The sequence below is a fragment of the Anolis carolinensis genome, chromosome 5, assembly GCF_035594765.1.
Source record: "Anolis carolinensis isolate JA03-04 chromosome 5, rAnoCar3.1.pri, whole genome shotgun sequence".
NCBI lineage: Eukaryota > Metazoa > Chordata > Lepidosauria > Squamata > Dactyloidae > Anolis > Anolis carolinensis.
Genome location: NC_085845.1, coordinates 142,452,659 through 142,470,868, shown reverse-complemented (window position 1 = coordinate 142,470,868; position 18,210 = coordinate 142,452,659). Strand labels below are relative to the sequence as shown.

Genomic DNA, 18,210 nt, shown 5'->3' with positions numbered 1-18,210 from the left:
ATAACAAGATGCAATGTGTAGCATGGTGCATATGTATATATATGGTCGGCCAAAAGTCACAAAAACAGCTGATGTTTTAATAACTTTTACAAAATTGTACATGGAATGGAATTTCCTATATATACTGTATATGATGCTATGGTATTATAAATTAAAAACAGAAAAGTAAAGGAGTTAATAAATATTGAACGCTTTTGTGACTTTTGGTCCACCTTGTATATGTGTGGACTGTTTTGTGCCTTCCAATAATTTCAGAGTTATGATGACCATAAGGCAAAATATCAAGGTTTTTCAGGGTCTGGAAATGCATTGCTTGCTCAAGGTCACACAGTGGCAGGCATGTAGCTGGCGGGGGGGGGGGGGGGGGGGGCTTGAGGGGCTTCATTCCCCCCCCCCGAAATTCTCTGGGTGGTCCGCAAGAAGGCCTTAATAAATGTTATGTTTATTCATATCATGATCTGATCATCATGCTCAATATATCCCATATGGATGGGGATACTGGGATAACGATACAAAAGGTTTGCTAGGGTAGATCCTCTCTCACTCAGACTCAACCCCCCCGTGCCCCCAGGCCTGCACAGTGGATTTCTATGGCTGAGCGGGGAATCAAACCCTGGTCTCTAGAGTTGTAGTCCAATATTCAAACTATTACATCATGCTGTACAATACAGTACAGTTTCAATTTTCCACTTGTATATGCTGCTTTTCTCACAGGACCAAAACTCCAGTTAACTCACAACAGTATTAAGACACAGACAAGAGCACACACGCACACACAGAATATCAAAACACCATCAAATAAATTATAATATTAATCCACAGTTGGGTTAAAACTACAGCAGTCTTTGCCCAACGGTGGAAGGAAATTCCACAAATTGAAAGAAGGTCTTTATCTTGCACCCCTATTCTCTAATCATGCTGTTAATGTGGTGGTACTAAGAGGAGAGGGATCACAAAATCTGGATATACTCATGATTTTTCCAATATCCAGGACTTTAAAAAGCCCACTATCTTTATGTTTTAATACTGCAGTCCTATGCTAACAAATGCTATGTACAACAATTATGTAATAGATGTAATGATTAGTACTCATATACCGTATATACTCGAGTATAAGCCGAACCTAATATAAGCCGAGGTACCTAATTTTACCACAAAAAAGTGGGGAAACTTATTGACTCGAGTATAAGCCGAGGGTGGAAAATGCAGCAGCTACTGGTAAATTTCAAAATGAAAATAGATCCCAATGAAATTATATTGAGGCATCAGTAGGTTAAAGGTTTTTCAATATTTATCGTATTTCAAAGAAAAACAGTAAGCTAACTCTGTAAGTGGAAACGTAGGGTCAACAAAAACAATATGGTAATAATAATAATAATAATAATAATAATAATAATAATAATAATAATAATAGTTTTATTTGTACCCTGTCCTATCTCCCATGGGGACTCAGGCCAGCTTCCAACATAGTAACAGGCAAACATTCAGTGCCTATATAAACAATGCAGAGCTAGATATAGATCTATAATTATATATACTAATTTCACATATGCATTTCCCCTGAAAGTTTGCAAATCCACTCTATATATATGTACATTTCCCTCCAGCAATATTTGCAAGCCCTATATATTTATGTTTATATCTATCTAGAAATCTCTATGTGTGTGCGTGCGCATTTCCCCTGCAATATTTACAAGCCCTACATATCTATATTCATATATATCTATCTAGACATCTCTCTATATATAGATAATTATATCTGTATAGGATTTGCAAAGACTTGCGAACATATTGTTGTATCCCAGCCACAGGCTGGGTCACATTCAAGATGATGACACTGAAGGGGATTTTGGTTTCCAAGATGGAACAGAAGAGGATTCTGGTTTAGGGATTTTGCATCAGTCTGAGCCTCCTGTTAAAGACATGCAGTTTCACTTTCAGCAAGATGACCTGTTGGCTCCAGAAGAGTCAGATACCGGTCAAGCTGACATTCTTCCTTTGGGAGTTTTTGAGGAGGATTCGGCAGCTATGAGAAATAATGAGGAGGTAACTGGAGAACTAACAAATAATGACGGAGCCGGGGCAACTGAAGACCAGGTGCGAGATAACAGTGACCCTGAGCTGTCCAGGCAAGACCGTTTGTCTTGGCGGGGCTCTGAGCTCCGCAGAAGCGCTCGTTTGGCACGCAAAAGTCAGCTCTCGAAAGATTCAAGCTGTGGCAAAAGAAACGCCTTCTTAGGTTGCTTTTAAAAGCAGCTTGTTCGGACCATGCCCTTTGTCAGAGCAATTTCATCGCTTCATCCTTGTGCTGTGATTTCTAAGGACTACACTTTGCCCCTGGGATTTCCTGCATTCTTGGACCCTGTTTCTTGCTTTTGGAATCTGTATATTGGATCCTGTGGAGTAAGACTTTGTGCTCTGAACTTCATGTTCTTGGATTTTATGGATTAAGATCTTATGCTTTGGATTTCTTGGACTAACTCGGTGCCTCATGGATTCTTACTATTATTTTGCCTTTGAATCAATGGACCTTGCCTTTTGAACTGTTGGACATTTATGCATTATTGATTCCCTGCTACTTTTGGACATTTCCTTTATAACTTGGAATTATCATTGATTGCTTGCTTCATCTATATTGCTTTGCTTTAATAAAGACTTTAAAAGACTATTGTGTGTTGACTGGGTATCCTAGCAAGGTGAACTTAGCCTGAGGTGCGACACATATGAGGCGAAAATTCATATATAAAATAATGTATACACACAGATACAGATATACAGGTACATGGAAATCTCTAGATATCTATATGTTTATAGGATTTGCAAAGACTTGCAAACATATGAGGGGGAAATTCATATATAAAATTTATGTATATAGATAGATACAAATATAAAGGTACATAGGGATTGCAAAGGCTTGCAGGGGAAATGCCTATATATCTGTAGCAGAGATTAACAAATATTTCAGGGAAAAATGCTTCTATAAGATTAATGGGTATATATATATTCTTCCTGACTTGCAAGGGCTTCATTCCCTTTTCAAAATATTTCCTTGGTTAAGAGCGAGGGAGGCTTTGGAAAAGAAAACACTGATAAGGGAGGGTAAGATGAGAGATAAATATATAATATATTGCAAGCAACAGCCTTCAGGCTCCGCTGCCGGCTTGACCTTGACCCGATTATAAGCCGGGGGAGGCTTTTTCAGCTTATAAATAAGGGCTGAAAAACTCGGCTTATCTTCGAGTATATACAGTATATCAACATTTATTCTATGATTATAATAGTAATTATATTCAAACAGTCTTACTTGTTAGCAACTAAACGCATCACTGTCCAATCTTTTGGGAACATTTCTGGCCGTATTAATATCCGAAAGACAGTAAATATCTGTAACAAGAAATCCTAGGACAAAGAAAAATAACATATCTTAAACAAGAGGGAAAAGGCAACACATTTTATTGGCAACAAAACCATAACACTTGCAATGAAAAAGGAAATCAGATTGTCTAATTGCTTCTTTAAAAAACTTCATTGGTTTAGCTTTGCAAGAAAACGCAACAGAATAATGTCTTTTTAAGCGAGACATAGAAAGTTGAGCATGTTGTCAAGAAACCCATTAAAATCATATGATACAAACTAAATGACATTCAATCGAGCCTATCTTTATACAACACATCAGAATTTTTCACACTTTGGAGGGTATTGCATAGGTGGATCTTTATCCTGACAAACACCTTTATTTTTAAACTAATTAAGTTGTATAAACAGACATGCTTAAAATAGGTTTTAGGCTGTGAGATTAATTTCTACTGGATCTGGCTACCAAAAAACTCCAGCACATTGCAGCATATTGTGGAGAAGCCAAACATAAGCAGTATATGGGGGAGGGGGATCTTCAACCACAGCATCATTTCTCCAAAACTGTAAGCTGCAAAATAGGCCCATCATTCTCCTTGTTGCTTAGTGCTTCAGAGGAAGACTGGCAAATGAATAAACTTTGGTTGAACCTTTCCCACCATTACTGACCTTCTCATTGGGGATAACCTTTACTGGCTTCCAGTAAAGGTTCCCCATAACCATAAGTAGTAATAATAATAATAATTATTATTATTATTATTATTTTATCCACCTCTTCTCATAGCTCGAGGCGGCTTACAACATTGCTAAAGCACATAATCATTTAAAAACACTCTGTAGAATACCCATATTAAAACGTATTTCCATAAAATACGTATTAAAATATACAAAACCACCCCAGTGATTCTGTCTGCAAAAGCCTACTACAATATTAAACTAATTTCTAAAAACCCACAATAAACAAAGCCCCCCTCATTATTATAAGTAGTAAATTAGTAAGTCAAATCTTGCTTGTAGTTGTACAAATATTTCCCTTCATCAACTTAGTATACTTGTCCATCTCAATAGATTCATGAATTTTCAACAGCTGTTTTCATCATTCTTTATTTTCCATTCTTTGCAGTTAAGGAGAAATGCTGTGTAGCCTACTGGACCCTTTGCCAATGGTAGTGCTTAAACAGTCTCACCAACTACAGGGAGTTCACTCTAAGCAGAGATAAATATACACAAAGCAAAAGTGATGGTCTTGTGGTCCATTAAACAAAGACAAGGTAAGACAAGGCCGCATTTACTTACAAGAAAACAAAAGTCTTGAATCTTTTCAAGGTCTGGCTAAAGTAAGGAAATGGTAGCACACAGCTGGAGTAACATGAACACAAACCGAGGACAAGAGTCCAATCAATGCAGACAACCAAAGTACTACAGAGCCAGGTCAGGTGCAAGAATAAATCTAGACTTCATCTACACAGTCTGAAGTATGGTACATTGTATTTGCTGTTAAATATAAGGGCTGAGAATAAACTTCTGCTAGAATAATTTAACCAAAGTCATACATGCTTTTAAAAATTGCAAATGTCAGTTGCTAAGGCTATGTGATAATCATTCAAACCCTTAGAAATAGCTGTTTGCATTGGAAGGAAATCACTAACACAATTTTCATTGGTGAAATTTTCATCAAGCCTAGAGAAGAAAGGAAAGTGTTTTTAATATTTTGACTAGCTTGGCATGGACAAAGAAAATACTATAATTTAATAGTTAATACTAAGTTATTACATGTAAATCTTAACATTGGAGTCAAAATCTGGCGATTGAACCAGATTTTAATCACAATCTAAAATTTAACTAAGTGTGCTTTGCTTTGAGAAGGGTTTCTGTAGTAAACAATAGGGGGCAATATTTGCTCATTCTTTTCGTCCAGACAGAGCTTGATTAATTTTCATCCATGTTCCTTAATCACACTGAAGGATTCCTGTGGCTCTGCTTCCAATTTTGGATCCCTGGAAATGCAATTTCTCTTTATGTGCCTATTACATGTTTAAAATGGAGTTAGTGAACTCTGAAATTTTAAGAGAAAAGAAGTATTAGGGGAAAAAATCTCATAAAATTGAGCATACGTTTGGAAACAGCAACCTCCCAAGCCTTTCACTAATTATTTGTTAATGTATATATTTGCTAACCTTTATTCTATGTGTTTGTTGATTTGCCAGTTTGTATTTCTTTGGTGTGGGAGGGGTTATAGACATGTGATTGTACTGAGCACGTTTAGACTCCAGACTCCATTTTGTATTCAGCATGTAAGTAAGGTAAAGGTTTTCCCCTGACATTAAGTCCAGTCATGTCTGACTCTGGGGTGTGGTGCTCATCTCCATTTCTAAGCCGAAGAGCCGGCGCTGTCCGTAGACACCTCCAAGCTCATGTGGCCAGCATGACAGCATGGAGCGCCGTTACCTTCCCGCCGGAGGGGTACCTATTGATCTACTCATTGGCATGTTTTCGAACTGCTAGGTTGGCAGAAGCTGGAGCTAACAGCAGCCGCTCCCACCGCTCCCGGGGCTTGAACCTGGGACCTTTCGGTCTGCAGCTCAGTGCTTTAATGCACTTTGCCACCAGGGCTCCATTCAGCATGTGTTTGGTCTTTAATGAAAGCAGGTTGCTGTTTGGAATTGAATAGATAAGTATACTTCAATGGATACAGTATGATTATGGACTTCAATGAGTACAACTATACTTAAAGAATATGGACCATTGATTAAGAATGATACCCTGTGTACTCATAGAAGCTATATCCTATCTGTAACTGAACTTCAATAAGAAATGTGCTTGTATGATATCATAATACAAGATGTTTTTGAGTAAACAAGATATGTTATTTTTCAAAGACTTTGTTTTTTATTTCTGACAGCATACTTTAAACTAAAAGGTTTTAAAGGGGTGTATATGTTTTGGGCAATTACAACTGCAAAGAAACAACCATCCTCTGCTAATCAAATATATTTTTGTAGTGGCATGTCTTTATCCTTGGCAGTTTAAAAACATGGTTCTTCAGTTTAACAGCTGAGTTACCTGTGTGCCATTACATGAATGCCTGTGAATATCACTTGTATAAAGAGTTGACTTCTAACAAGGTCATGCTTTTCTTGACTAGTGGTTTTCAAAAGGTAATCTCCACATATTCATGGAGATTCACTTTTGCCAAAAGGATATGTGCCCAGAAACTGGGTGCAGTTATTTTTCAATAGGTTATGCAACAATACCTTTAAAAGAATTTTCAAGGTAAAGATGGAGTTCATCGCAACCAATCTCTATGATCAATACTGATTTAACTGATCAGTATCGGGAGAATGCTAAATATAATCTTAAGGAAGCCCTATGTTGTTTTAATCATGAAGGCTATTCTGTCTTCTATGATTTCAACCTAACTATGAACTTTTAAAAAACCTGCCCCATCCATCTCTTCCTCCCACTCCCTCTCCTCCTCTCTCTTCATTTTTCTATGTTGTCACTCATTTGGGCTTCCCTGTACATACAATTATCTCATTGTACAGAGAATGCTGGTTGAACAAAAGACCTTTTGAAAATCTGTATTTTTCAAGTTACATAAACGATCCAAATAATTTGCTGTTTCAAGAGGTGTGCTGAAGACAGGGTAAAGCAGTGGTTCTCAACATGGGGTCCCCAGATGTTTTTGGCCTACAACCCCCAGAAATCCCATCCAGTTTACTAGCTGTTAGGATTTCTGGGAATTGAAGGCCAAAAAACATCTGGGGACCCCAGGTTGAGAAACACTGGGGTAGAGGTTAGGGTAAAAGGTGCCTTGGGGAAGACAAAGTTTAGAACGTTAGGTTTGAAAATTAATTCACCAGTGTTAAGTATTAGAAACTAGAAGCATAAAAACTAGTTTAAATTTGTTTTGGTTATCATCAATTATCAGTTATCATTGCTGATCAAACAATTCATTTTGAACCAAACCTTGGGATTTACAGAGAATAATATGGAGGTTGTCACTGCTGACATGAGAATATATTTTGTTGTTGTTGTCATGTGCCTTCAAGTTATTTCTGATTTATGGTGACCACAAGGTGAGCTTATTTTATTTATTTATTTATTTATCTATCTATCATGCCAGAAGCGAACCAAGGGTACAGTTTCTAATGTATTTGTAAACACAGACGAAGTTAAATACTTGGCATTATACTAAATGTCCTTTGACCAGTAGCTGGCTACTTGGAGTGCCTCTGGTGTTGCTATGAGAAGGTCCTCCATTGTGCATGTGGCAGGGCTCAGACTGCATTGTAATTGTGATCTGTGGTTTGCTCTTCTCCACACTCGCATGTTGTGGACTCCACTTTGTGGCTTCATTTCTTAATGTTGGGTCAACATCTCATGGTGCCAGAGAGCAGTCTGTTTATCACCTTCCAAATCGTCCAGTCTTCTGTGTGCTTATTACCAAGATTTGTCTTGTTGCCTTGCTGTTAGGCTAAGTTAGTGTGGCTTGCCCAAAGTTATCCAGTGGGTTTTCATGGCCAAGTGAGGGATCTCTACCTGCTCAAAACACTACACCATCAGTACACATAGGTGCTTTTCTGTAATTTGGGATCACTACAAGGTCTATCGTGAGATCATTGGCTGAATGAGGTAGAAGTCTAAGGTGCATGGCAATTATCAAGTTGGGGAGGTTTTCCCAAAGCAGGGGATCTCATCCTACAACTTCTTCAATTTGATTTGTCTCTTCCTTTTTTCCTTTCCAGCCCAACCAACACAGGCACTTCAGTCATTCTTCAAATGCCTCCTTTGTAAAAGGCTTATAAGGAGTGATTTATTTCAGCTAAAGGATGTAGACCCCAAGTACAGCAATAAATGGATAGCTACAAAGATCAGGCAATGAATCCAGAGTGGAAAATTCATAACCTTAAAGTTTTGAGAGTTTCTACACAATTGAATCAATGTATACTTTTTTCCTCCCCATCCCCAATCAAAAATGCATTCTGCAAAGTTCAGTGGCAGAGCATGGGTTTTGCATGCTTTTTTATTGTGTCAGAAGCGACTTAAGAACTTACTGCAAGTCGCTTCTGGTGTGAAAGAATTGACCGTCTACAGAGACGTTGCCCAGGGGACCAGGATGTGTTAGCTGGGAGGCTTCTCTCATGTTCCCGCAAGCTAGAGCTGACAGACAGGAGCACACCCGGTCTCACAGATTTGAACCAGCAACTTTCAGGTCAGCAACCCAACCTTCAGGTCAGCAGTTCAGCCAGCACAAGGGTTTAACCCATTGCTCCATGTTTTGCATGCTGAACCCAAGGATTTCAAAATAATCAATGGCAAGTATCTAACAATATCATTCTTCTCTGAATCCATCTCACTGTAATTAAATAATTCAAAATATAAGGAGGAAAATGAAGAGGGACTGGTAAAAACAAAATGGGGAGATGGGGATGGGAGAAGGAGGGCAAAGCCAAGAGAAAAAGGTTTAGGAAAACTTTTCAATTACCCTATTATGTGATAATCCTTAAATGGGTTCATAGTAGCTAAACCCCAAAATACTATATAATCAATGTATATAGTATTATATATGCATACAATTACATGCAATATAACTCATTACATAATATAATCAACATGTAGGAAAAGTTAATAAAGAGATTCATAAAGTATCTCCAACATCTCCCCAGTTACCATGTTATTGAGCCTAACACATTCCTTGTATATCAACAAGATCTATACTACAAATGATGTTGTTACTAGCATATCAGCCATTATAGTGAAACATATAGAAGCATCTGCATTGCAGTATTTGTGAAAATGTATTCTAAAACATTGCTATGCAAAGTACCAGTCCCTGATGGGTTTCCAGGAAATAAAGAAACAACTGTAGTTAATGGGCACAAATAGAATACCAGTTGCTGGTGGATTAGAGAAATAATAATAAGCCAGTCTCACATGTCGGATAGTTTATGATGCACTATTCTTGAAAATATTGAAAGATGGAGGAGTCTATCGCTGCTTTGAGAAGTAGCTGAGATGAATTCAATATCCTTAGACAAAAATTGATCTATATGTTACATCTACAAAGCCCAAAATTTCAGGCTTGGGCCGATGACGGGAAGGAACCTTTGAGTCTCCTTTGTGGAGAGAAAATGGGGTATAAATAAATATAATAAATGATAACAACAATAACAACAACCACCTCCAGCTATAATGTAACTTGCTTTCTTTCCAAATAAATACATTCTCAGAACTAGCTTCTGTAATAATGGAACTGAGAGACTGAAATAGAGTAAGTGATGCATCTGTTGTGTGAACATCAATGTCTCTGCTTCAAGAAACAAAGCAGGGGAGGAAACTTTGCTGGACTGAGTCTTGATGGCATAAATCCAATATTATTGTAACTTGTAATAAATCATGATATCATAATGGATATAATGAAATGACTCTGTCTGGTGAAGCAAAGTCTGTAGCAGTTATGCTTCAAGTTCCAAAGATAATATCTACTCATGGGACCTCATGGGCCATCAAGTCCAACCCACTGCCAAGAAGAAGGAAAATCAAATTAAAAGCACCCCTGACAGATGGCCATCCAGCCTCTGCTTAAAAGCCTCCAAAAAAGGAGCCTCCACCACACTCTGAGGCGGAGAGTTCCACTGCTGAACAGCTCTCACAGTGAGGAAGTTCTTCCTAATGTTCAGATGGCATTTCCTTTTCTGTAGTTTGAAGCTGTTGTTCTGGGTCCTAGTCTCCAGCAGAAAACAAGCTTGCTCCTTCCTCCTATGATTTCCCCTTTCATATTTATACATGGCCATCATGTCTCCTCTCAGCCTTCTCTTCTGCAGGCTAACAATGCCCAGTTCTTTAAGCCGATTATTCTCCAGACCCTTTATCATTTTAGTCACCCTAATGTATATAATAATACTATGTAGTATTAATAACACTGTAGATCAGGGGTCCCCAAACTTTTTAAACAGGGGGCCAGTTCACGGTTCCTCCGACTGTTGTAGGGCTGGATTATAGTTGAAAAAAAAACTATAAACAAATTCCTATGTACACTGCATGTCTCTTATTTTGAAGTTAAAAAAAGCCAAACGGGAACAAATACAGCCTCAATGTTAATCATAATCATAATAAAAATAATAAAGAGGGTTGGAAGATACTCCTTAGGCCACTGAGTCCAACCCTCTTCTACCTTTGTGCACCAAAAGCACAAGCAAAGCACTCCTGACAGATGGCCACCCAGCCTCAATGTTGTTAATAATGATAATAATAATAATGCATCACACAGCCCTAAACGCTTGGGAACTTGTGATTTGTGATATGAAATCCAGCATATATATCTCGTTTGCTGTGTTATACTGTGTCTTTGTGTCAATAATAATACAGTAGAGTCTCACTTATCCAAGCCTCGCTTATCCAAGCCTCTGGATAATCCAAGCCATTTTTATCGTCAATGTTTTCAATATATCGTGATATTTTGGTGCTAAATTCGTAAATACAGTAATTACAACATAACATTACTGCGTATTACACTACTTTTTCTGTCAAATTTGTTGTATAACATGAAATTTTGGTGCTTAATTTGTAAAATCATAACCTAATTTGATGTTTAATAGGCTTTTCCTTAATCCCTCCTTGTTATCCAAGATATTCGCTTATACAAGCTTCTGCCGACCCGTTTAGCTTGGATAAGTGAGATTCTACTGTAATAATAATAATGAGGATTGGAAGAGACCCCTTGGGCCACTTAGTCCACCCCCCTTCTGCCTTTGTGCACCACAAGCTCTAGCAAAGCATCCCTTGATAATTAATTAATTAATTATTAAATAATAATTAAAATACCATTATAAACAAGCAAAGCTCTGGAAGGCGTGCACCGGGCAAGGGAGGAGGCGGGGGCCAGATAAATGGCTTCAATGGGCCGCATGTGGTCCCCGGGCCTTAGTTTGGGGACCTCTGCTGTAGATGTAATTATACTCTGGAGCAGTGGTTCTCAACCTGGGGTCCCCAGGTGTTTTTGGCCTACAACTCTGAGAAATCCCAGTCAGTTTACCAGCTGTTAGGATTTCTGGAAGTTGAAGGCAAAAAACATCTGGGGACCCACAGGTTGAGAACCACTGCTCTGGAGAATTTGATGTGTGTGTTGAACTTTGTCATTAAAATGGGCTTGCAGTCTTCTATGAGATGGGAAATACCATAGAAATAGCAATGCTACATTGTTTCAACACCTGTTCCCTACTATCGTTGTTGTTCAAATAGTTTCTATGGCAAACCTAAGGTGAATTGATCACAGCACCTTCTTGGAAAGATCTTTTCCAAAGAAGTTTGCTATTGCCATCCTCTGAGAAAATGTGACTTGTCCAAGATCACCCAGTGAGTTTCATGGCGGAGTGGAGATTTGACCCTGGTCTCCAGAGTTGTAGTCCAAGGCACAAAATTCTGTGAAAATAACATGGGTTTTCTTTTTTTTTCATGGGGGAGGGGAATAATACCAAATACATTATTGCCAAAGCTCAAAATGGTTATTGGAATTACAGTAGAGTCTCACTTATCCAACATTCGCTTATCCAATGTTCTGGATTATCCAACACAGTTGGCCTTTTAGTAGTCAATGTTTTTGTAGTCAATCTTTTCAATACATTGGTGCTAAATTCGTAAATACAGTAATTACTACATAACATTGCTGTGTATTGAACTGCTTTTTCTGTCAAATTTGTTGTAAAATATGATGTTTTGGTGCTTAATTTGTAAAATCATAATGTAATTTGATGTTTAATAGGCTTTTCCTTAATCCCTCGTTATTATCCAACATATTCGCTTATCCAACGTTCTGCCGGCCCGTTTATGTTGGATAAGTGATACTCTACTGTAATTTAAAAGATATTCATTTCTTGCTGCGTTTTAAAAAAATCATTAGTCACCATTACTCATAACTCAAGAAAGTGGTGTATTAATGGTGTGTTACTCATATAATGCCTTTAAGTTAACTCTTGATTTTTTTTAATACATTAAAATATTTAAAAACTATCTAAATTCCCTCAAAACAATGTTTGGGACATATTGAGTAAAATGGTAACTTTGTCATCATGGATCTTTTTTCACAAAAAGACTGCTATTATTGCCTCTTTACTCCCCTCTAGAGTATTGTGCTGTACTTACCATTTCTCTGAGTTCTCTGAGTTCTAATGTTATCACTTGGCCGTCTACTTGCATGAATCTGTGAACTATTGTTTATCATTTCTACAGCCATTTCCAATATAGCACAGACATTGTTTTGAATTTTTATTGCTTTATCCTGGTGAGATCACTGGCAAAGTGGAGATTTGTTTCTGCATCTTACACAGCCAAGACCAGCATACAGTTCAATGCATCATACTAATAGTGCCACATGGATGAGAAAGCATGCACTGCAGGTTTGAGATTTTCCATTAACTTTGCGGGATCTGTATTTAAAGTGTGCCAGGTCCCCCTAAGAGTAAATTAATTCCTTTCACTTTTTGAAAACCATACCTTGGATATTTAATTCAGTGATGGTTTAGGTGAGATCGTACAAACATGACCAAGAAAGGAAGCAGTAGCAGGAAATATTTACTAGAGGCAATACATATGCCTTAATACTTACTCTTAGCTCATCCTTTGTCTTGAATCTGTCCAGAAGTTGCTGATAATGCCTGTCTGTCATTTGTCGTAATAATGACAATAGACACGAAACAAATTCTCCCTAAAAGAAACAGATTTTTTCTTTTAAAAAAGGGCAAATATTGCATCTGAAATGAATGACAAATGGCAGAAGGACCTCCTGAAAATAATTACTTTTAACCATACATATTTGGTTTTTAGTTATAAGATAGTATTTTCCCAGAGTTTAAGGGAAAACCCTCAGTATCAAATCCTTCATTCACTTCCTGGCTGGAACAAATGAACACAATGGTTCTACCAAGCAAACATACATAGGAGTATGTTATTAAAAAGGAATTTATTTGGGCTTTTAACTTCAAAAGAATTTCCATGTCGCAACCCTAAGCACAATTTCCCAGCTGAGCAAATATCTCCCTGTGTTCTGATCTCATCCTTGCCTTTTAAAACAATGTTAGCATGACACATATGTCAATACTAATGCGGAAGTTGAAGCAAACCTCTTGCCATATGGAAGAAAAAAAGGGCTCTTTTTAAAATAAAGTCAGTTTAAATAAACTTGACTATGTCTATAACTATAACCTATTTGGATTTCACTCATGAAAGACCATCTTTCAGCTTGAAAATCAACATGCAACTTATACGAAATGCAAATGGACATCAGTTGTATTTGAATTCCACCAAAATAAATGCAACCTTATAAGAAGGGAGGTAACTGTGCCTTTTGGTTGTCATGCTGATATAACAGCAGAAGTGGTGTGAGAACATTTATAGAACGTCTTAGGTTGCAATCTGAAAGTCCCATTGGAAAGAATGGGATTTGCTTCTGAGAAAACAGGCTCAGTATTAAGCTACAGTGTTCCCTCATTTATTGCGGGGGTTAGGTTCCAGGACCACCCGCAATAAGTGAAAATCCGCGAAGTAGGGAAGCTATATTAATATCAATATTTATACATTATTTTAGTAGTTATACACTATTTTAAGTCTTTATCAACCCATCGTATGTTGATAAATCGCCTCCGTCTCCTCCCGTTGCCACCTGGGCTCCTTTTCTTTCCCTTTGGCTTCTCCTTCCTCCCTTCCTTAGACTGTAAATTGTAATTTTTTATAATTTATAATAGTCTTTTAGAGTTTATTGAAAAACCGTGAAACACCGAATCCGCAAAAAGTGAACGGCAAAGTAGTGAGAGAACACTGTATATGTTTCATTAAGGCTGTGCGCAGCATTAGACTTGAATACTGTGATGATAGAAACACCCCTTTCCTTAGTCTTGTACCCATAGCTAGACCACCTTTGTTTCCGAGATAGAAAGTTAAATCTGATGTTTCATTATAAGTCCACCTACGTATCATGGAAATGTACTTATTTTTTTTCCCATTCTGATCGAATTGAATGGGTCCCTGACAACACATGGGGATAGAACCTGCCACCTACACTCAAACTGGGTGGTATCTTTCTTCACAAATAACTCGAGAGCATTTGGCTCAGTATGTTGCCATAAGCAAACACAGTACTGCGTGAACTTGCTACATAGGAGTATATAATTGCCTTATGCTGTGCAATGAGTCACTTAAAAATTAAGTATTTTGATGTGGGATTTGAAACTTCCCTGCACAATGGTTTGCTAGATATTGTGCAAGGACCCCGAGAGACTATTCTTCTGTATTATAAATGAACATAGAGCTTTGTTAAAAGCAAAGACATGGGCAAAGGCAAACCCATTAAAATGAAACTTATTCAATGTAAGGCTATACTTAATTCCACAAGCCATATTTCAGCACTTCCACATGGAATCTATTAAATGAAACTAAATTAACTAACGTTCCAACAACAGGAAAAATGCATTGTAGAATTTAGCAAGTTTTCATAACTTAAATATAATAAAGTAGGAAATCGTAGAAGGACATCTTCTCAGAGCCAGACTCTGTATGCTCTTAAAGTACGTTCATTAATTAATGCATACACTACATTAAGACATAATTAATTAATGTCTTAATGTAGTGTATGCATGAATTCTGTCAATTTTTTTTCTGGTAGTAAGGAGTGAAAATTAAGGTGTTTTATTAGATTACTCAGCCCCACTCCAAAAAAGTATCTTGGTTTTTAGGCCTGTTCCTGGGGTTATTTGGGGCTCTGATTCAGAAGATTGCATTGGATAGATCTCATCAGTTATAGTTTCTTAGATATGGTTATCATGTTTTTTTTTAATGGGTGAACAGATGGTAGCTGGTAGATGTATCTCAAAAAATACAGCTTATAGGGAGAAACTGGAGCCATTTTTGGAACCAGCAGGTCAAATATACCCAGAAACAGGGCTAATATTTCAGGTAGAAAAATGTGTGCTGGCTAGTGTTATCTATTAAATGTTGACCTCTAATTTAGAGAATTTTAGATATATTCATTTTTCATATTTTTATGAAAAGATTTCTTTTAAAAAGGACTCAGTGACGCTAGGGCAGAACTAATACGTCTGCAAATCAGGGAATGAATGTGCTAAATGTATCCCTCAAAACCTTTGTTGAATGAACAAAAATAGGTCACTTGCTCTTTTAAAATTCTTATGTGCCTCCCACTGTGTAAAGTCCCTACTATTTTCGACAAAAGCAGAGAGCACAACCTGACATTATTTCACTTACACGGTTTTCACGCTGTTCTCAAAGAAATGAGATTGCAACCTTCTAACTCTCATTAACTACAACGTACAACGGAATGAAGGAGGACATATTATGCTATTTATACCTTGGGAAAAACTATTGGGACACATAATGTGGGAGATGCATGAACAGTCTCCCAACAGTTTCTCTATAAAAAAAAATAGGAAAGACCATTAGTTGTGAGAGCCACTAGACCAAATTCAACAGAGGAACAGCAAGGCAGGAGGGGGGCTGTTTAACTCCCCCCCACTTGATTATTTGTTCACTGAAAATTGCCCTGCCCAAATGGCTTTCCTTCCTCATGGAGAGAGATCCCACATATTTCTTCTGCCTGGTGTAGGAAACAATTGAGGGGAATTTTAAAAAAATGGTAGTGACTGAAATTACATCCAATGCTCCTTTTCAGTACAGCACACATATACCTGCATGTATGCATGCACAGATATAAATGCATAGGAAATTAAAGAATTTCATGTTTGTATCAAGAACTCATAGTCTTGAGATTGGATCATGTGCATTGGAATTCATATTCACTACCAAATCATGGCAACAGAAGATGAGGAATATCTACTACTTTCATATTTTCTAGGTAAAAGACATTCAAACCAGTGGTAACTGGTGACTTCCATGTAAGGCAGTGGTTCTCAATCTGTGGGTCCCTAGATGTTTTGGCCTTCAACTCCCAGAAATCCTAACAGCTGGTAAACTGGCTGGTATTTCTTGGAGTTGTAGACCAAAATGCCTGGGGACCCACAGGTTGAGAACCACTGATGTAAGGGGAATAGTGAATCTACTCCTGTGTTAGCCTGTGTTAGTGTTTTTGTGATATGGGGTGAAATGTATAATCTATTGTTGCTGTGGAAATGTATGCATTTCGTTTTGGCAAGCATTCCAGCAGTCAAGAGGTTAATTGCAGCCGAGCCCTGATTGACTGCTGGAAGGGCAAAGACTTCTGTTTGTGCTATGTGACAAGAAGATATATCACAGGTTGTGGAATGCAGAGGAGGTGCTTTGGTGTATAGTGAACGGACTCTGAGATGAAAAAGTTCCATATTTGATCTTGTGGATGCAAGATGTGTCCTGACAGCTCTGGAATTTAGCACTGTAAATATTAATGTAAATAAAGCTTTCAGTGCCGCTGAGATTCAGCAGATATAATCAATGAAGTTGTTGTGCTTTGTTGGTGCCACTTTCGCCGTTTGCAGAGTGGTCTGAAGGGTGAGCAGAGGTGAGACCTGGCTCATCAATCAGTCAGGGTCTCCAGTTCCCAGACAGCCTGAACATGGACTGATCTAGGTTGCTGAATGATGTTTCCAAAAAATTTTCATTAACTTGGATAGTGTCTTTAAATTTCCGACCAAAGCTAGAATTATTTCACCATCTCACTCACATGACAACCACCAGTACATCTTGTGGACTAGTAATGAATAACATGATGTTAAACTAGCTAGATCCTTTTAGCTATTTATTTCCCTGTTAGAATGTTTCTACCACATTTTTTCCCTTTACAGCAAAACAAGAGAGATATAAACTGGGTTGGCCTTACAGACTGATAGCCTGCACTTCTCACAGGTCTGATCCATCACAATTAAACGTGAGATATAATGGAAGAACCAGTCCAATCACATTTGGAGAATCATCCTTGTTTTTTTTTAATGTGTACTGTGATCCAGCAGTTTTTTATATTCACAATTTTAATGGTTTAAATGAATATTGAATATATCTCATTGCAAAGTCAATTTGTACCAGTTTTGGTAAGTGATTACTAGTTCCTTAGAGGAAAATCTAGTTAGGGGGATCTCTGTTTGGTGCTAACTACAGTTAAAAACAGCCATAAGAATTCTTAAAAGCCAGACAATGAAGAGGAAGAGGAATTTTCCTTTGGAAAAGGTTAAGCATTAGGTTAATGGATTTGCCTTCTGTTTCCCACCTCACTACATAAGCATTCACTGAAGCTCAGCAGGCTCTTTTTGTTCTAGAAGCCCGGTCTGACAGAATGCTTTGAACTAGTGACTTTCAAAGACATTTTTAGTCTAACCATATGTTTTTTGGAAACAGGTTTTTGCTGAAAAATGTTCCAGGCTGGCTGGGGGCTTTCAGTAACCTGGTTCAAAGAAATGTCTGTGTGATGTGGCTGTTCTGATGATATTAGCCACCTAAATCAAAGAAAGTGGAACTAATTAATCCTTGCTTAGATCCAGCTATGATCTAGCTCTTAAGAGGGTGAAGCAGAGTGCAACATACAATGTAGAGAACCTGCTTTTATTACTGGAATTCAGAACACTTAGAATGAGGCCATTGGTAAACTAAGACTCAACATGTCCATTTCATGCAAATTCATGTCTGCCTTTTTTAATATATGTGGCTACATCAACTAAATATTTAAATATTTCTGTCTGATTGTATATTATGGCACCTCACAGCACTGTAGAAATAAGCAATGTAACTATTTAAATATTTTAGAACAAAACAATTTACATTCGTAAAAATATTAAAACAAGTTAAGAGAAATAGGCGTTTGTAAAGAGCTATGCTTTAACTTGATGCTGGAATGAAGTCAATGTTGGAGCCAATTAGGTC

The 18,210-nt window shown here is 37.6% G+C and overlaps 1 protein-coding gene across 12 annotated transcripts in view; it reads right to left on the bottom strand.

Moving 5' to 3' along the window:
• dock4 (dedicator of cytokinesis 4) overlaps positions 1-18,210 on the bottom strand; it is a 329,858-nt gene that overhangs the window by 81,806 nt on the left and 229,842 nt on the right. For all 12 annotated transcript variants that reach the window (XR_010006703.1, XR_010006702.1, XM_062982447.1 and 9 more), the window contains 2 exons: positions 12,962-13,060; positions 3,305-3,399 (listed from right to left, as the gene is read on the bottom strand). Coding sequence is in view for 10 of the 12 variants with exons in the window: in XM_062982447.1 (XP_062838517.1) it covers positions 3,305-3,399; positions 12,962-13,060 (194 nt within the window). In the remaining 2 variants the exon portion in view is untranslated. The remainder of the gene's footprint in view (positions 1-3,304; positions 3,400-12,961; positions 13,061-18,210) is intronic.